At 44.2% G+C, this 20,072-nt stretch overlaps 1 protein-coding gene across 1 annotated transcript in view; it reads right to left on the reverse strand.

Annotated features, from left to right (window-relative positions):
* Positions 1-3,337: 3,337 nt before the first annotated feature.
* The window catches only part of fcho1 (FCH and mu domain containing endocytic adaptor 1), a 29,679-nt gene continuing 12,944 nt past the window's right edge, over positions 3,338-20,072 (reverse strand). The window contains exons 3-27 of the mRNA XM_030784526.1: positions 18,301-18,392; positions 16,316-16,390; positions 15,639-15,780; positions 15,081-15,233; positions 14,826-14,930; positions 14,021-14,119; positions 13,735-13,831; positions 13,494-13,611; positions 13,277-13,301; positions 12,514-12,574; positions 11,451-11,632; positions 11,102-11,126; positions 10,618-10,674; positions 9,830-9,881; positions 8,729-8,847; positions 7,351-8,349; positions 6,961-7,067; positions 6,507-6,621; positions 5,526-5,637; positions 5,211-5,366; positions 4,980-5,112; positions 4,632-4,828; positions 4,327-4,391; positions 3,557-3,724; positions 3,338-3,398 (exon numbers count right to left, since the gene is read on the reverse strand). Of these exons, the coding sequence (XP_030640386.1) occupies positions 3,370-3,398; positions 3,557-3,724; positions 4,327-4,391; positions 4,632-4,828; positions 4,980-5,112; positions 5,211-5,366; positions 5,526-5,637; positions 6,507-6,621; positions 6,961-7,067; positions 7,351-8,349; positions 8,729-8,847; positions 9,830-9,881; positions 10,618-10,674; positions 11,102-11,126; positions 11,451-11,632; positions 12,514-12,574; positions 13,277-13,301; positions 13,494-13,611; positions 13,735-13,831; positions 14,021-14,119; positions 14,826-14,930; positions 15,081-15,233; positions 15,639-15,780; positions 16,316-16,390; positions 18,301-18,392 (3,483 nt within the window). The 3' untranslated portion in view covers positions 3,338-3,369. The remainder of the gene's footprint in view (positions 3,399-3,556; positions 3,725-4,326; positions 4,392-4,631; positions 4,829-4,979; positions 5,113-5,210; positions 5,367-5,525; positions 5,638-6,506; positions 6,622-6,960; positions 7,068-7,350; positions 8,350-8,728; positions 8,848-9,829; positions 9,882-10,617; positions 10,675-11,101; positions 11,127-11,450; positions 11,633-12,513; positions 12,575-13,276; positions 13,302-13,493; positions 13,612-13,734; positions 13,832-14,020; positions 14,120-14,825; positions 14,931-15,080; positions 15,234-15,638; positions 15,781-16,315; positions 16,391-18,300; positions 18,393-20,072) is intronic.

Below are 20,072 nucleotides of genomic sequence, written 5' to 3' on the forward strand. Positions count from 1 at the left end.
ACATACACACGCACTGATATTATACACTACATATGCGCACACAGCCCCTGCTCTGAGCCAGTGCTGATAGTGTATATACTGAACAGTGGTGGGACAAACCGTCTGTATGTATGTATGTATGTAAGTAATGTGAGGGATGTCTTTTTTTTTCCCCCTGAGATGACTAAAGCTTTTGTGAGGTTTCCACTTCTTCTGGGAATATCAAGTTCTCATTCCTTTGTATCCTGCTTTCCCCTTCCCCATTCTTCCTCCTCTTCTTCTTCTTCTGTTCTTTTTTTTTTTGTATTTTCCATGTGACTGTGAACTAAGAGCAAGCTTGTGCAGTGCTGATGTCAGATCTTTTCTTTTTTCCCTTTCTTTTTTTTTAAAAAATGTTTCTTTCTTTTTTCGTTTACTTTTGTTCGTATGATTGGTGTTGATTCAAATAGCTGTGCCATTGTGTGTTCTTTCAGTGCCTTAGATGATGAGAGAAAACAAAAAAACAGAAAAAAAGAAAGAAAGAAACAAACAAAAAAAAAAAGAAACCTAAACAAACGAGAGAGAAAAAAAAACAAAAAAACAACTAAAAAACACTACTGCAGAAAAGTCTGTCTCCTCCCTCAACTGTGCCTCTTTACCGCAGTATGAATGTATTGTCTCAAAAAAAAAAAAAAACCTCAGATTTCTGAAGCACCTTTTTTTTTTTTGTTTTGTTTTGTTTTGTTTTTGAAACGGATAGATTTAGTCGTGTACTTATTAAAAAAAAAAAGAAAAGAAAAAAAAAGATAAAGAAAACACGTTGCCTCGGCTGCCTGACCCGTAGCTCTACGCAAATCTTTGATGCAACCCACTGACACACCCAAAGGAGTCCTTTCCGCATCACACCAGCATCCTACTGCATACGGCTCTGTTACCGGAGCCTTTAAAAAAAAACTAAAACAATGCAAGAGCCCTGATATGGATGGGGAAAGGAAAGGTTATCGCAGTTATCAAAGCCCTGGCCATATAGGATGACAATTTAATACCTCAACACTATTTCTATGCTCATTATAAAAGGACTTTTATTTTGGTTTTTTTTGGACTGAGTGGCTGAACGGGAGATCAGCTGCAAACCGATTGGTTGTTTCCCACCAGTTGCTTTCCGAACCCCTCCTAACCTTGTTTCAAAGTTCCAGGATGTACATATGTTTACTGTTTATGAAGACAATTATTGTTATAAACACGTGGCTACTATAATGAATAGTTCAGGTCCATCAGCTTACACACGTTCTGAAGGCCCAAGCCGCTCTTGTGCAGTATTGATGGTGTTCCTAGTACCGAGTTCGGACCGTTTTTTTTTTTTTTTTTTTTTTTCCTTTTTTTTTTTTGGCATTTTGTTAGTTTGAGATGTTTTGGTTTGTTTTTGAAGTGATTTGAAAAAGAGCAGCAGTTGTTAACTGTGAATGTTTAAAAAAATAGCCAGATTGTATGTGTGTGTGTGTGTGTGTGTCTGTAAGATGCACTCTGATTGAACTGGAGGTGAGAGGACAACTCACCGAACGTGCTGTGGTCTTGTGTTAGGTCTTTAGGAAACCTCAAATTTTCTTATTCAATTTAAAACATTTAATCTTTGTGAAAAATCTTTGACATTTCCTTAGAGAATTCTCTTATTTAATATTGTGAGTCCACAATCTCAAATTGGATAAGTATCTGTTGTGCAACAGGAACACTTTGACAAAATGGAGAAATTTTATAGTTTAATACTATAATTAAAAGCTCTGATGGCTTTTATTCAAACTCAGAAAGGAAAAAGAAATGTATTATAAAAAATTAAACGATACCACATGAACAGTTTGATCAAATGCATCCATTTGAATAGTTCTATATGGTCATTTCTGTATGGCCGTAAATGACTTGGTGCTTTATAAGTAATGTGTAAGTTACTTTTTCTCCCTTATACCTCTTTGTGAGAACCCGTCAGTCAGGCTTTCGTTTCTGAATGACTAATAGCCATTTGAGTGATGTAACTTAGATCTCATTCAACTTAATGTCACACGACGTATGAATATTTTAATCGCTGGATTAGAGCTTTTTTTTTTTTTTCCCCCCGGACCCTTTAAATCTGTACAAGGTCGTTCTGCGTCTTGTCGTTTGTTCACTTTCGATGGCCACAGTTTGACACGTTTTGCCACTCTTTCCTGTGTTTCTGAAAATGAAATTCATTATTGACTGGTGTGTCTTTACCTATGGATCAATTTGTTTGGCTGAGTCTTTCCTCTAGCCCCGCCTCCTTCACTCCCTCAGACTTTCTTATTGGCTGTAAAGAATCCTGGGCTCTTTTGTGACTTGTGCCTGTCACAGTAACTTGCCTTTAGAGTGCTTGGGGAAGGTATTTACTCTGTGTCATTTGTAATGTTTTTTTGTTTTTTGGTAATGCTGTTTAGACTTCTGGCTGAGGATTATTTTTATTGGAGTAGATCTGATTCTTCTCACAAGTATATTGATACCTTATTTTTGTGTATTTTTAAACCTGTTCTTGACTATTCTTTGCCTAGCCTGAGAACAGACTGTGGTCTGTAACAAACTGCATAGTTCAACTGTATTTTGTACCGGTAAAATGTGTAATAAATTGGTGTAAAACCACTTTCTACTTGGGTTTTCTTTTTTTTTCTTGGCAGTGTTCATCCAGACATGGAACATTATTCATTAGTTTGAGAACAGTGGAGCTTCTGCTTAGTAAAACCACATTCTTTTTTTCCCCCCATTGCCTTCGGTTACAAACAGCACTGAGTCACAGGAGTTTTCACTATTTCTTATTAATACTTTCCTCTATGAAGCATCCATTCATTCTGTTTCTTGGCAGAAACTTTGCACAGAAATGTGTTTTATACACGTTTATACTTATTCATTCACAAATAGTTTACTTTTTTCCCCACAAAAGAAAAGAAGGGAAAATCTTACATCCAGTTTTTCAAATTCGCAAAAGTTATACAGTACACGTTGCATACGGAACGAAAGAAATTCAACACACGTAAAAGAACGCTCTCGGAAAATAGGCTTGTTTAAGTAAGCGCTAAAATGGTTTTTCTTCTTTTTTTTTTTTTCCTTTTTAAAAAAAAAAAAGGTCAGGTCTCAGACTAAATTTGGTCCTTCGTAGCAGCATGGACATTAGCTTCATTAGCAGTCTAGCGCATGTTCTAAGAAGAGCGATGCACTACTAGTTAAACCATGTCCCATGTCATTTTGTATGTGTCTCCTTCTTCCAGCCCCAAAGAGAGAGAAGGAGAGAAAGAAGAGAGAGAGAGAGAGAGAGAGAGAGAGAGAGAGAGAGAAGGAGAGAGACGGAGAGACCCGGACCAGCGTGTAGAAAGTGCAAACTCTGTTGGAACCGCTGACGTAGCATCACCTCTCTCACAACGAACATCCCGCCATGTACTTCCCTGTCAGAAAACAAACCAAAAAAAAATAATTTATTTTAGAAATGACAATATCTGTTTGAAGAAAACCTCAAAAGAAACAGTTTTTTTGGGGGTTTTTTTTGGCAAGCTGCTTTCTTTTTTTTTTTTTTCCAAAATTATTATTATTATTATGATTTTACCTGTGGCAAAACTTTTCTTCACGAGGGACATGCGGTAGCGGCTGCCCACCAACTCCACGTCCATGCCCGACAGGGAGGCCCCAGAGCCCACAAACTGCACGGCCAGGCTGGGAGGAGGGCCGCGGGGAACCTCCAGGCACTGCCAGCTGGCGCAAAGTGTGCCAGAGCCTGGGATAAAAAAAAAACAAAAAAAAAAAACCAGAAACACACGGTCTTTATCTTCTCCATCGCACCACTACCGGCAGCCGCACACGTGTCACAGTTTAACAAGCTTTGCAACCAGAGGACCGACACACGTTTTTACCACTGAACGTGTCGGATGTGTGGAGCGTTAACAAATGTCAGCTAAATGTCACACGAATGTCTTGATGGGTTTAAAATGATGGTATGTGTTGAAAGTTTGTCTTAAACGCTATTTATAGAGCATTAGTCAGCTTTGCGAACTGCTCTCCGTACACACACACCCAGTGGAAATGAATCCTCTCTAATTATGACTCACAGTGCAGTGAGAGTTCTGTGTAAATATTGGCATTTTAGATCTCAGTGGCAGCTTTCGGAGCGTGGTTGTGTATCGGAGATGCAGAGGAGCGGAAAAAGTAAGGACTATTCCGAAACATGCATCAAACAAAAGGGTAGATCAGATGAACACGTATTGGACTCATTTCAACTAAAGTCAACTGATGACAGTGCACAGAGGTCTGTGAGTGAAGAATTGAAGAAAAAAAAAAAAAAAAAAGGAAGAGGAAAGAGAAGGGGAGGGTGATAGTGACCTTTGCTATGATTTGTGGGAGAGAGGTTGGGCAGTTTCCACAGCAGTCGTCTTTCCTCAGCGTTCCTGTCAAGGAAAACAACGGAAGTCAACCCAGAGCTCAGAATTCCGTCCCTCTCTCTCTCCCTCCCCCGCCCCCTCTCTCTCTCTGACCTCACCCTTTGTCCATTCTTCCTTCAGATAACCCCCTAATCACACCCCTAGGTCCCTCCCTGACCCCCCCCCCCCCCAAAAAAAACACACAGACAGTCATGTGCTCCCTTACTCTCCCCTCTCCCACCTTTCCCCTTCCCCCCCTTCCCTCACCACGAGGCGGGCGGCTGGCACTGGAGGTCCGTAGCCGTGTGGTCGAGGGGCAGCAGCACCTGCACGGCGGTGAGCTGGGTGGCAGGAGCCGTCGCCGGGCAACAGTGGTAGTCGAGGGAAACGCGGGTGACCGTGCCGCTGCGTTGGCATTCCGCCGACAGCAGTAGAGGAGCCCTGCCGGGGTCTTGAGACGACACCTGATTGGACGTGGGAGATGAGCGTCGCCGCGGTGACCGACAGGCGATGAAATGAAAAATCCGGATCAAATAAAACCAGTGACCGCGAGTCAATACGGAGAAATCCCCACCAGCCCGGCGGAGTTAATTAAAGCGAAATGCCTTTGCTTACCTGATATTTCAGTATTCTCACGTTATAGTAAGAAGCCTGTGGGTTGAGCTCGGCCTCTCTCTGAAGGTGGAACGTGAGGGCCTGCATGTTGAACCAGAAGTCTCTGGAGTCTGGATCGGTCTGAGAAGGGTCGCTGAACAAAAAGACACGTCCTTTCACTCTCATCTCATCCGGACGCGGATCAATTATGTAAGAGTCTCAAATCTCAAATCTCGATTCAAGCGGGCGTACCTGTACAGTAGCTTTTGATTGGGTAGAAAGTGGTCCACACGAGAGATGTTGACCAATCGGAAGCTTAGCACTGGTGCGTTGGGGTTGGCAGTGAAGATTCGAGTGATTCCCGCTGGAAAGGACATGGTGAGGTCACCTGTGATCTTCACTAGGCAGCTGAAACAAACACACACACACACACACACACACAGTCATCTAACTGCACCAACACACAAAGCCCACAGATCCTGAAAAAACCCGAGAGATCTACTCAGTTACATTAGGACAGTGGAATAAACGATGAAAAGCCAGCGGTCACAAACAGGATGAGCTCACCGGTTGTGTTCTCCACCTTTAAAGTAAGCGTTGATGTACTCGGTAATGGCTGCGGCCACGGGCCAAGACTCCTGTGTGCTGAGGGAGATGGGACTTGGCCCTCGAGACAAACCTGCCCAGTCAAACACATCCACAGGGAGCTTAGCAACGGCCACAATAAACTGCCTCACATCCATAACAACCCTCGCTGTGATGAGGCAGAGCGGTTACACTCAGGGTTATATTAAGTCCAATAAATGGGGGCAGTCGCAAACATAAAAAAGACAACAGTTCAATCCAGGTGGTAGCAAACGTGGATTTAAAAAGTCATTAGCATGAAGGAGACAGTAATAGCACAAATGAAGAGAGGAAAGAAGTCACTAGTTAACCTGAATTAGGACAGCAGTAAATACAAGAGTAGCAGAGGACAAAACATGAATAAAATCAATAGTAATTTGTAATCATTTTTCAGGGATTTGATGCATACTTTTTGCTTTGATACCCAAGTTTCATTACGTTAGCATTAGCACTCTGGTGTTGGCAACACTTTAACATTATCTCTTATTTTACTGATCTTAGTTACAAACATAATTCATGGTTAATACTCTCGTTATAATTTAAGGTACGCTTTAATGCGAGCAACTTTCTAAACCATTTGTCAGAACACCAAATTAGTGTGTAACATGCTAAAATTGTTGTAAAATAGCATCTTTTTAAACCAGTACTGACTGTAACCTCATTCTAAAATGTTACTGCTGTAGACATACTTGTGAAGTATTTGTAGCTATAATCATAGACCAGTGCATGACCTAAGATATTACAGTAAAACTCATGATGAATCCCTAGCTCAAGGCTATACCCAGCTCCCATGTGACAGTTTTAAACTCAACGAGCACCTTCTAAACGCAGCGGATTACCATTCAAGTGAGTGTGTTTTGCGGCAGACTTGGGTTTTAAAAAGTAAACCGTGAGCGGCAGGAGACGGTCCCCGGGCATGCGTACCTCGTGCAGGGCTAGGGGCTCGGGTCTGACCGCCCCACTCGCTGGGGCTGGAGGAGGAGGAGGAGGTGAGGGGAGGGCTGGGTTCAGGCAGAGGAGAGGAGCAGAGAGACCTGGACTGGAGAGATGACGCAGACAAAAAAAATCGGTCAGGGGGTTCGGATGTTTCCGCCGAATGCAAAAGAAAAAAAAAGAAAAAATAAAAATAAAAAATCGCCAACGCATCTGCCTTGTGCTGTGAAACTGTGGTGTCTCACGACCACAAAAACAGTCGGGCGCAAAATATCCCATTCCATAAGCAGGGTGCCTACAAACCACAACCCATAAAGCAAGAGAGGATTGTTAAATGAAAATAAAATGAGGGTTTTTAAATAGGGGGCTGGTTTCTGAGAGCCGTTTAACGGAGTGGTAATGATATAAGGAGGTTAGCAGAAGGGGGGTGGGTGGGGGGGCTTACTCGCTCACAGCCACTCAGACGCCCTGTGGACCTCTTGGCACGCGACGAGCAAGGGGGGGCAACCACCAGCCGTTCCACACTCTCCTGCCTGAAGCCATGCTGAGAGCCTAACACAGACAGAGAGAGAGAGAGAGAGAGAGAGAGAAAAAGAAAGAAACGGAGAAAGAGAGAGAAGGAAAAAGACAAAAAGCGCACTACTATATAGGCCATACAGAACATGAGAAATGCTGTGTGTGTGTGTGTGTGTGTGTGTGTGCGCGTGTGTGCGTGTGTAAGTATGTGTGTGCTGACAGTAACTGTCTGTGTTTGTGTGAATAGCTGTTCCTTAGTGCGAGTTCCTCGGTGTATATTCAGATTACAGAAACACTAGGAGTTCACCTCTCTGTGTACCTGTGTGGGGGTTCACGTTACAGACGGGCTGCGTGTTCAGGTCCAGGCAGTTCTGGTCTTTGTCGGTGGAGAAGCAGAGGTCTTCCTGCGGACCCGAATGGCGCGTGAGCGGCGGCCCGTTCCTCCGGGGCTCGTCTTTGTGTCCTCTCTGTTTCCTGCCTCCGTCCGGAGCTGATCCGGGCTGGGTCCCAGTGATGACCGCCTCGTTAAAGGGGTTGTGGATGGAGTTCCAGTGCGCCAGTTCTTTTTTGGGCTGAGTGGCTGAGGCAGGGTTAGGGCTGGGGCTTAACCTATTACTGCTGTTGCTGCTCTGAGATACGGCTGCAGCTGCCGCCAGCGACGACTGGTGCGTGGGGCTGCCAATCATAGTGATGGCAAAGGGGTCGTCCGGGGAATCCGGAGGCGGGGCGCTGCGGTCTCTCTTCCTGTCCCTGTCCTTGCGGGAGGAAGAGGGGGGAGGGAGGGTTTTACTGTCGTTTTTACCGACGGAAAAAGGGTCCGCGCGGCCCTCCATCCCCCTGCCCTCCCGGGACGGCCGAGGGGGCGGGGGAGCCCAGGCGTCCGGCGGCGGCGGTAACGTGTCCTGGGGGAGAGTCCTCTCAAAGGCAGCCAGGAAGGGGTCCTCGGATGGGATGTGCTTGCAGTTCCACATGGAGTTGTCCAGCTCTGGTGGTGCCAGGCTGTGGGAGAAGGAAGGGAAGGCGAAGGGACCGGGCTCCATGTCGGGCAGAGCTCGGGGGGTACGCTGGGCCGAGCCCCACGCGTTGGCGGGGTCGTCTTGACCGTGAGGGGGGCGTCCCGGGGAAGGGTCCCGGAAGGCGGTGAGGAAAGGGTCGACGGGCCGCCCCAGACCGACCTGCTCCTTGGGTTGAGATGATGTAGGCCACGCCGCCCAACCTGTCGGCTCTGGAGATGCTCCCAGTGGCTGATGGGAAGGAGAGTCCAGCCCAGAGTCCTCCACATTCTCAGGAGAAGAAGAATCAGACGAGAAGGCGGCGTCTAAGGGAATAATAACGACAATAATAAAAATAATAAAAAATAACAATACATTTAAGACATTTAAATTCTGAGTTTTAGTTTTAGTAATTCCTCAACCATAGGAGCCTATCACGGGAAGACACGGGAGTCGATAAATCTTCAAAAAAAAAACATCACACCTCTAAAGATTTCCACTAGGAAGCATACAATAAATATTTCTGTTGACCAAGCAAAATATCTGTATGCAGACGTAGCCAATGTCACACTGAGCAGGGTTTCTGCTTCGTCTATCCTGGCTGCTATAAGTCCACGCTCACTCAGGGGAGGATCTAGAATTTGTCTTATCTGTCCTCATACATCATCCCGACGAGATTTGAGTCGCTCAAAATGGGAAATTTACATTCAGAGGCTCCAAAGCCGGTCTGCAGCTGCTCTCTGCCCGCAAAGCTCTTTGATTTGAAGGCTGACTCCAAAGGCGGTCCAAACAGAGGCTCCGAGCTAGACACAGTGGAGCTTAACCTAGAGACAGAGAGAGAAAGAGAGACAGAGAGAGAGAACACAGACAGAAAGAGACAGAGAGGGAGGGAACGAGAGGGACACACACACACACACACAGAAAGACAGAGTGATGCAGAGGGACAGAGAGAGAAAGAGACAAATAGAGAGAGAGAGAGAGAGCGAGAGAGATGATGCATTTGTCACATAGTCTTACTCAGCTTCATTATAATATTCATCATCCTGAGGGCCACGGCCTTATAAATATTTCTTTCACAGATCAGAGGGCCAGCTGAATTAGTGTGACCGAACCTCCTTTTTTTTCACGTCCCTCTGAACTAGATTAGTCTTACTGAATCTCTCTTTTTCACATCTGTTTACCTGAATCAGATTAGTCTTACTGAATCTCTCTTTTTCACATCTGTTTGCCTGAATCAGATTAGTCTTACTGAATCTCTCTTTTTCACATCTGTTAACCTGAATCAGATTAGTGTTACTGAATCACGTCTCTTTACCTGAATCAGATTAGTGTCACTGAATCTCTCTTTTTCACATCTGTTTACCTGAATCAGATTAGTCTTACTGAATCACGTCTGTTTACCTGAATCAGGTTAGAGTTAAATAAATCAGGTCTCTTTACCTGAATCAGATTAGTGTCACTGAATCTCTCTTTTTCACATCTGTTTACCTGAATCAGATTAGTCTTACTGAATCACGTCTGTTTACCTGAATCAGGTTAGAGTTAAATAAATCAGGTCTCTTTACCTGAATCAGATTAGGGTTAAATAAATCAGGTCTCTTTACCTGAATCAGATTAGTGTCACTGAATCACGTCTGTTTACCTGAATCAGGTTAGAGTTAAATAAATCAGGTCTCTTTACCTGAATCAGATTAGTGTCACTGAATCTCTCTTTTTCACATCTGTTTACCTGAATCAGATTAGTGTTACTGAATCACGTCTGTTTACCTGAATCAGGTTAGAGTTAAATAAATCAGGTCTCTTTACCTGCTCTGGTCGGGGCTGGAGGTGGACCTGCGCAGTCCCTCCTGTTCTCCCTCTGTGGCACAAAACAGAAAACCTCATTTCAGTCAGTCTGTCAATCATCTCTCTTACTCCTTCCCACACACACACACATACACACACACACACACACACACACACACACAGAGAGAGAGAGTCGGGGGCTGCCCACACACATGCCTGAACACTGCCTCTCCATCTCGCAACTGGTGACTGGTGACTGAACTATCCTCTACCGCGTGACAAAGGACTGCCATTAACCGCAACGACACTTACGCAACTGTTTTAATCAAGCGCTCCACGCTAAATCCCCGATACTCATTTCCTCCACTTTTATTAGGGCTGTGCACCCACCCCTCCTCTGCCAAACTCCCCAGAATAGAGGTCAGCACAGCGGTAATTACAGCAATCTGACGTCCAACTATACCTCCAAAAAAAAAAAAAAAACCTTTTCAGTTAGATGGATGAGCAATGTGGAGTATGTGTCATTTTGTGTTTACTGGCAGAGATAATTACTTTAATAAGCTTCTCTGAAAAGTAGTGTCATTTGGATGTTACTGTTTGTTAGGCTTTGGACCAGTTGGACCAGTATGCTAACGATGGAACGTTCGCGATTATAGAACTCCGGTTTTACTTCGTGTGTCAATCATAGACACACGTTTTGTGTCATAAATAATCTTGGACAAGAATGTTCATTTGGGTTTCGTTTTATTTTGCTGTCTGTTGTCTCCCTGCAGTCTGCTCTCTGTGGGACATGGATAATGTTCATTCACCTCTCTGGGTGGCGCCCTCTCCTTCTCCTTCTGAACGACCAGCCGTGCTGGAGTTCCCTGTGAAACACAGACCAGAGAGTTGACAGGCGCATGCGCACGCAAACACGCACACACACACACACACACACACAGAAACCCCAACTAACACCTAAGTCCCTGTCCACACTGACAATCACAGTCACCCACACATACACACGCGCGCGCGCGCGCACACACACACACACACACACACACACACACACACACACACACACACACACAGAAACCCCAACTAACCCCTCAGTCCCTGTCACCCACCCATACACTTGCGCGCACACACACACACACACACACACGCGCACACACACACACACAGAAACCCCAACTAACGCCTCAGTCTGTGACTGTCAGTGTGGACAGGGACTATCACCCAACCACACATAACCACACATAGCCACACCCACATCCACATCCACACCCATAAACACAAACACAAAGAACTTACGTGATAGATGCCTCTTTACCGATACCTGTAGTGATGAGGAGGTGAGAGAAATACATATTTCAGACTCTAACATCTAAACATAAAGCGTTCTTTTATCAAGTCATTTAAGTAAAAACAAACACACAAAAATAACCCTTAAAAAAAAACAAAAAAAAAAACCCAAAATCAGCCAAGTAAAAGCTGATATCGTCTCAAGGGAACAGTTCGCTCCCTCACCTGTTATCTCCTCTTACCACTTTCAGTTTGCAAGTAATTACATTTAAATGATGAAAGGAGAACCGAAAATTTAAAAAAAACAAAAAAAAAAAACAAAAAACAAAAAGAAGAAGAAAATGTTCTGATCTCTCACCCCTCTGTTGGGGGGCAGGGTCAGGGCCCCCACCGTGGCTTTGAGCTCCAGTTCATTGGCGGCGGAGCTGCTGCGGCTGCTGCTGGCCACCGGTCGGATCTGGATGTGGAACTTCTTCGGCTCCTCGTCGTCGAAGTCCGAGTCGCTGGAGTAGAAGTTGTTTTCCTTCTCTTCCGCGCAGCGTGAGGTCAAAGCTAAGTCAAGGATCAGCTCGATTTGGTGGCGGGAGTCTTAGGCCAAACAAACTTACTCTGTCACTGAAAGCATTTCTGAGAAAACCATAGTTTGTATATGGTGCCCCCCCCCCCAAAAAAATGCCTTCAGAAACATCAATTTTCATTGCTTTGTTTTTACAGTCGAGCAAATTCATCAGTGAGTAAAACTCACTTCACACTGGACCCGCGTTGGAAGGTATAACTTGACGAATTGGTCGTGCGCTCACAACCATCTGTGTTTTCAGTCTTCCTTTTCACTGTGAGTTCTCTAAAACAAACACAGATACACGGATATCTGTGTGATCACATCCCTCCCCGGCTAGCCTTATCATTTCTCTCTTTCCTGTCGTTAACACCCCTCTATCTACACTATACGAGAGCTCCTGTGAGTGTGTGTGTTCTGGCAGAGAACTAGATTCGTTGGCAGTACATTACAAAAATCACGTGAAAATGATTGGAGGAATCTGAAAACTCGAAAAACAAAGACAGGAAATGGTGGAAGACAAAAAAAAAACAAACAAAACAAAACAAAAAACCCCCAAAAAACTTGATTCCCTGACTTTGCGGTCACCGGGGTGATCGGTTTTAGCTGAAGCACGGCCTAAAAGTCAAACAAGCTGAAACAGTTACGATGTCAAAGTGAGACCTCAAGCAACTGAGGTTTTTCAAACTAAATTTCATGAACAGAGCTCAGGCTAAACTCATTTCTTTGAAGTACTCCCAGAAATAACATCAGCTATCTTTCCGGTATTCTCTAAACGAAGGGAACAGTATTGCGTCATACGACACAAAAAGATCTGTCACCCACGTATGAAGGTGTGATACTAGGGTGCCACGGCGAAGGATATCATTTTGATTAACATCAGCTCGGATCACAAAGCCCTCGTCGTCGACCTCCAGTGGAGAGTTCTAGAAAGACACACACACACACAGACAAAATACAGGAGAATCATCCACAGTGGTTCAAAATGTATAAATGTTGACTGTTTCATAGTTAGTTGGCACTGAGGGCTATTTGTAAACAAGGTCATTTTAGTTGTAAGGTACACGCAAAGGCGAATGAGCCAGCAGTAATGTGTTGGCACTTGGTTGTGTTGGGGTAACTGAAGCACTGGGAGGTTTGCATAACAGCAGTTTGTTTGCTATAAGCAAACAGCCCTTCTGTGACACATGTCTGTTAAAAAAAAAAAAGGGCCCAGGCATCCGAGTGATCAACACTCAACCTCCAAAGCCCCCCATCCCCGGACGAGGGACGGAATAAATATAGCCGGGAGAAACCAGAGGCCCCGTGATACGTCACACACACACACACACACACACGGCATGTCACAATCTGTGTGTGACAGTGAACTGGCAGATGGCCGTTGAGATGTGCTTTTCGTACTGTGCCATGTTAGGACACTGTGAACGTAGAGCTCATATCAGAATACCAGCAAGGATTATCCACATAGCCACAGAGTCTTGTCCAAGTCAGCGCTTTATTAATAACGCTTTAAGACTCCAATACTGCCATCTGTCTGTGTGGGACTAAGAAAGTGAGTGAGTGAAAGTCTGTGTGTGTGTGTGTGTGTAGCTTTGGAGTGGGTGTTTGAAGTTGAATTATGGACTTACCGGCGCATCTGTGACAGCAGAATCCCTAAACAAAACAAAACAAAACAAAACAAAGATGTTTGTTAATCTGATATGAACGCCTGTAACTCTAAGTATACGAAACTGACCAAACTGTTGCGATTTTGTGTGAAGGTGTGTTTCTGGTTCTCATGTTTACTCCTTATTTGTACAACAATCTAATTAACTCCTCCGGTGTTCCGGAAGGTTCTTGACTCACGTGGAGTCCGGCTCCTTGTCTCTCTTGCCTAGGCCAGGAATACGGAATGCTTTGCCTCGACTTTTCTTGCTGTTTTCCGGCGCCAGTGTGGATATGTATTCCTCAAAGCCGACGGGCACTGCACACCGCATCAGCACAAAAACCTTCCATTAGCAGGTCAAACACACAACCCTTTCCCCATTCAAATGCCCCACTTAGCCATGCAAATCGTCTCTCTCACACAATCTCCACTTTGATGTACCTGGCCTGTCCTTTCCCGTTCCCTTCTGTTCGGTAAACTTCTGTATGAGGTTGTCAATGCCAATGTTCTCCACGTTCTGTTTAAATTCCTCATGCACCTGCAAAGAAAAACAGAGGGGTTTTTTTTTTTCCCCCCATCCTTTTAGCCACTTGACCTAGAAGCAAACAGCAGACAAACTTGACTTGACTGCCAGGGTACACAAAAAACAAACAAAACAAAACAAACCCCCCCCCCCAGAAGACATACACCGGCAGTGGTAATATATGTTTCTTATGAGGAGCTGTACCTGGCCTACTTGAACGTGCGTGTCTTCTATAGAGTGAAAGTACGCTTTTATCAGTTGTTTCATCTGTCGTAAGTGGGCCTCTTCGATGTCCTGGAACTTCTGCAAGCATGAAAGGCATGAGATAAAAGCCAGTGAGATGAGTGCTCATGCACGGCCGCGCAGACACGAGCTTACGACAGCTAGAGCCAAAACGAAAATCCGCATTCCATTCTGCCGTCTTCGAGAAACGGAGTTTTTCACAAACTGGGGGATGTACTGAAAAAAAAATCGCGGCGTCAGCTGTAATGACCGAGGGAATCAGCGTTCAACGTTATTTTCACTGGGGGAATTTGTTATGCTTTTCTGGAATTCTCCAGAACTCCATTTCCTTCACTTGCGAGGCTAAAGAAGAAACCAGTATTCCATTTATTACCCTAGCCATGTCCTCCTGTGGCATCACTGAACGGAAAGTTCATGCAAAGGTTGTAATTATTTTGTCATATGAATATAGCAGGAGCTCCTTGGTTCTTAGCGTTTTCAAGGAAAGCAGTCTGTAGCCATGGCAACATTGCGTAGGTAAAAGATGGTTTAGATGAGTGGAAGATTTTATTCTGTTGTATATCTGGGATTCAAACAGGCAAGTCCCAAAAGCAAATAACACTGTCTAGCATCTACTTCAGGTGTCCACTGAGGCAACTTGTGAAATTTGACCAGCAAAATGAGTTTGGGCTAAAGAGAAAAAAAAAAAAAAAAAAAAAGGAAACAAACAATCAGTTGAATTTCTGTGGGCGGTGGTTTGGGTCAGAGTCTATGAAGACAGACTCACCTGAGCAGACTCACTCATCTTCTGCTCAAAGTCTGCCCCCACACGGTTATACTTTTCTATAGAGGTTGCGAACGATTCTGCCGCCTTTTTTGTCTTCAGTTCTGCCTAAAACGTGAGGGAGGAAAGAAAGTCAGAACAGAGAAGAAAGAGAGTTGAGAGCCTGAAATAATTCATAGTTCTTAAGCAGTCGTTTTCAAACCAATTATGTGTATAATATCATTTTAAACACACACACAAACACACACACACACACACCTTCTCTAGCTCTTTCTGAGGTCCTCCTTCCTTGCGTAATCGCTCGAGCTCCACACATTTGGCATGGTACCCCTCTCTGGACTTCTGCAAATGGCCACTCTGCACCTGCAAAGCCTGTACCACCTCCACTGTGCCAACAACCTCCTCCTTCGTCTGGATCAACACACACACACACACACACACACACACACACACACACACACACATATAAACACACAAATACAAACGTGCACACACACACAGACAGACACACACAGACACACACACACAGGGTAATTACCAACGGGAAGAACAACAGAGGGGAATTTCATCTACATCATAATACAAACACAGAAGGTCTCAGATGATAAAAGGAGACATACGACTCATTGTGAGGCGACACAAAAAAAGGAAAATTCAAAAGAAACAGGTGGGAGAAAGGAATCTAGGACCAATAAACCCTAAAAAGAGAAAGAAAAACAGACCATATGGACTCATAAGTGTGAACAGATGGGGGGGTTTGGGGGGGGGGTGACTAAAACGGGTCGCCGTGGAATGGCTTGGAAGACGCTTCGTTACCTTCCGGTGCACTTTGACCTGCTCGTCGCCGTACTTGTTGATATCGCGGATGAGGTCATTCATTTTTCTCATCAGCTCCAGATGGCAGAGCGCCAGCTTGTCTGACGACACGCGGAACACGTCCCACATGGGCGAAAACGTGCTGAGGAGAGAGGCACCGCCGAGGTTTTACCATCAGCTACAAAAGAGGACAGTTTAACCTCTGCTGTGCACGCAGGGGGATAAAGTTCACTAGTTTCGTCCAGGAAAGAGATGTGAAGATTTACAGGTTTCTTGCAGTGAGAAGCGGTAGACTGCATCTCCCCGGGTCACGGCTGTACAAACACGCAGGAAGTGTGGAAGGCAGTGTGTACGAAAAGGCTGAGAGGCAAGAATCAACCACAGCTAGAAATTGCCCTCTAATCTCTCTCTCACACACGCACATACACACACATACACACACACGCAGTGCTTCCTGTCTCAGCAGCGTCCATGCCATTTCTTTAAGTGCTGTGTTATTTCATAAAGCCATTCTTACCACTCTTATTAAAATAACCCAACACTCTTTCGATAACAGCCTAAAAACAATGTTCCTGTGAAGACTGCCAGAACGTTCTTCTGCAATATAGGGCTCTCATCACCATAGCTGGACAAATGTTCTTTAACTTATGCCAGTAATGTAGAATAATGAAACTCACCCAAGTGGGCTGCCATTGCTTGCCATCTTGGCCAGTTTGCTCATCGACTTTGAGTAGGTTTCCTCAATGGCGGCTCTGTGCAAAAACAAACGATTACACTGAGTTCAGAAACCACATAAAAGACATGGTACAACACAGAAGTTCAGTTCTGAATTTATAAACCTGAACCTAATTTTGTACGTGTTTTGCGGCGCGTCGTCAAACAGAACATTCTAAATACGATAAAGTGTAAACACGAAGGCTAACGTATAAATAACTTCAAATATAAATTATATTTTTAAAAAAAAGGAAAAAAAAAGCTGTTTGTTTATGACCCTACGCAAATATGAAAGTCAACCACATTTCAGGAATGGATAATCCAATGTCGGCGTGAGGTGGCATGATACATTTTTAATAACCATCTGCTCGTTTACAGTAAAGAGGGGAAGAAAAAAAACAAACAAAAAAAAAACCCCAAATATAAAATCTATGTATTTGGGAAGCGAGTGCTGAGCTAAGATTATGTAGTTAAAAAAAAAAAAAAAAAAATGAATGAGACCGGGTTAAAGGATGTTTTGGCAGTTCTCCTCTGCTTCCGGGGTGGAGGAAAAAAAAAAGAAAGAAAAAAAAAAAAAGAACAGAAAGTGAGAGAGAAAAGGGAAAGAAAAACCATTCTCTAGCCTGGTGGCCCGGTTCCATGGAGGCGACTACCAAACATTTCTTATCAGGCGCTCCCAGATTGACCTTTCTGATATGCCCAGTTAGATTCTCAAGGCTCTCTCGGCCTGCCCTTGGGAATAAGGATGCGCTGACTTAATATTATTTCAGTGGGCTGTGTTGCGGTGCGAGTCTCATCTGTTCTGAAGGCTTATTTCATTTCTCCGTCGGAAATGTTATTGCGTTTCCCTTTAGGGAAAGTACAATGAGGAACTTAAAAAAAAAAAAAAATCCACTTCAGACTTCCACGAAAAAAAAAACCCCAGCCGGGCTCAACGTCTGATGATGATATAAAAAAAAAAAAAAAAAAAAAATCAACCGTTCTTACTGTCTGATGGGATCATATAAAGTATCTCATGACCTCAGAGTTGATTTCTGTAACTCGCTGGATCAAAATTTGACAGAAGTGATGTATGTTCTTTCCACAATTTAATATTTTTTTTCTGTCCAAAAAGTTCTATGGATGGATTTACTGCCAAATCAAGTTTGAGAGCACTCTGACATGACGTATTGCTACTGTACCGTCGGTTTTTGGCTTTTTGGGGTTTTCCGCGAGGAGCGTTTGCGCTGCTTTCTCCTTGCTGAATGGGAACTGCTTTGTAAGTTGTAACTTGCTGCAGATACGTATTAGCTGACGTCTCACCCTCCAATGAGTTACCACAAAAAGCCGAAAAAAAAAAAGAAGAACCCAACAGAAGTGGAATAACCAAAACCCAATGTGAGCTCTCTCACCTTTGTCCATATCTCCTTTCACTTTCATCAAATAAACAAAAAAAAAAAAAAAAAAAGTGTTTCGAGCTGTCCTGATGTGTGTGCGTGTGTATGTGTGTGTGTGTGTGTATACAGACAGTGAGCTCATTGTCTGATGTACTTGTCAGTGTGTGTTAACACTCCTGTGTGTTGGTATAGGTTCAAATGCAGCACTTGAGTGAGGAGAGGAGAGCAGAGGTGAGAGGGAGAAGCAGACTCTGCGGATGACAGCTTGGACCGGTTGCTATGACACAGCCAATCACAGCGCAACACCGTCAACATCAAACAGCCACGGGATGAGGACGTAGCCTTTCATCCATCCGCAATTTCGATCGATGTTTTTTCTCATCTCTTCGATCCGAAAAACATGCCGGCAAACAAAACGCAAGACGCATGACTTTTGAAACGTTCTTTGGCGTCTGTTCGTCTCGTTTCTGACGGTAACAGGTACGGCGAGAGCTGCCAGTTGGGCCTCGCGCGCCTCCCCCGGTCCTCCGACACCTCCTATTCCACACCGCTGAGCCAAAACAACACCCTACCTCTCACGCACAAACTCCGCCAGCTCCTTCGTGGCAATCTGTCCGTGCTTCATGTTGTGGTAAAGCACGTCAAAGCCGGCATTCTTCTCCCCCTGCAAGACACAAAAGACAAATCGACACACACATTCTCTTTAGAGTTTTATGCTTGTTACACAGGGTTGATAAAGCACAAAGAGACCAGGTCAAAACCTGCCATGATATAATGTACGCATAAGTAAACTGAATTTTTATGCAAATCGTGCTCTGAGAGGGAAAGGCGTCCACGGGCCGCCTGCATATCTCCTGTGTGGATGTGACTTTGTGATGATCGAACCCCTCTCGCTTTACGAGACTTGCTTCGCCGTTTCACGGGAAGGGGGGGGGGGTCCGGCTTGACTGAGCTTAAAATGCACAGGAAGAGAGGGTGATCGAAGTGTAAAAAAAAAGAAAAAGAAGAAATAAAAAGCACCAATTGGGAAACAAAGACAAGCTGACGGCCCAGCCTAATAGGTTTTCCACCGGTTTCATAAGCTGGCTGGGTAACCTTGATAAAAAAAAAAAAAAAAAAAAAGAAACTCTAAGCACCACTTCCTTCCTGATGGTGTCTTGCTAGTCTTCCTGCATGTCTTTTTTGTCAGTCTATAGTCTTCAGCTGTCTTTAGAGTTTAGAGGACAGATACACAGATGCTGAGAAAAAGAGCAAAAGGAGAAAAGAAGAAGAAGAAGAAGAAGAAGAAGAAGACGAAGAAGAAAAAAAAAAAAAAAAAAACACTGAAAAGAACTGCATGTACCGAGTTTAAATGTCACCCTCGAGTAGGAAACACAATGTTTGTGATTCAGACTTCCTTCAAAAGTCCAGACTCCTAAAAAGATTCTTCTGACGATAACCCTCGCAAAGTTTTGCGCGTATCCTGTATGTATGTCTAGCTTAAAAATAGCCCCCTTTTTTTTTTTTTTTTTTTCTTGAGGCAGACCTTTGAATGTCGACGAAGAAAGGCCGCCGGAGACTGCATGACGGGACAAAAGCAACAGCTGGTCTTAAGGGTTATAAATACCCTGTCTAAACAGCACACACACACACACACACACACACACACACACTTTTCCCAGGTAAGGGCGGAATGGTGGGAATGCCAAAGATCTAAGGACACAGGCAAGGCTTGGACCCCTCAAAAAAAAAAAAAAAAAAAAATTCACACACGTCTTTGAGTTAATAACTGACATGTTTCTGGCGTTGTTGTATTGTATTTTTACTTCATCCCCTCCAATTAGACGGCGTTCGACAGAGAGAAAAAATATATTACATCGTTTAACTTGCGCTTAACCTTTTCAAAAATAAGGTTAAGGAGTCAGAGAGATTGTGAGGACAGCTTCCAAATTTGGCCAAATTCCCGCGACGCATTGGCCTCTCGCAAGCTTAGCCTATTTTTGGGTTACGGCGCTAAATCAAATCTGTCTGATACAATGTGCAATTAACAGATAACATGCAAAACAAGTTACGAAACACAGAAGCAAAATGCAGAGTCTGAAATGAGCAGCAATTTCCCCATCGAGGTGTAACAGTTGTTTCTAGTCTTTGTTCTTTGTGTTTCTTTCCTGGTGTGTCCACGCTGAAACCTGAGCCTGTGAAAAGTGAGATGTCTTTCTCTGCTCTGCCTAGTCTTCAAACAAAGCAAGTATACAGTTCCCCCAGACTAGATTGGCAAACCTTTGGATGCTGCAATGAACAGGAACACACACACACACGCACACACACCCACACAGGGTATGAGCTGCGGTCTTATCGGCCTCTC

This window comes from Chanos chanos, chromosome 9 (assembly GCF_902362185.1).
Source record: "Chanos chanos chromosome 9, fChaCha1.1, whole genome shotgun sequence".
NCBI classification, from domain to species: domain Eukaryota; kingdom Metazoa; phylum Chordata; class Actinopteri; order Gonorynchiformes; family Chanidae; genus Chanos; species Chanos chanos.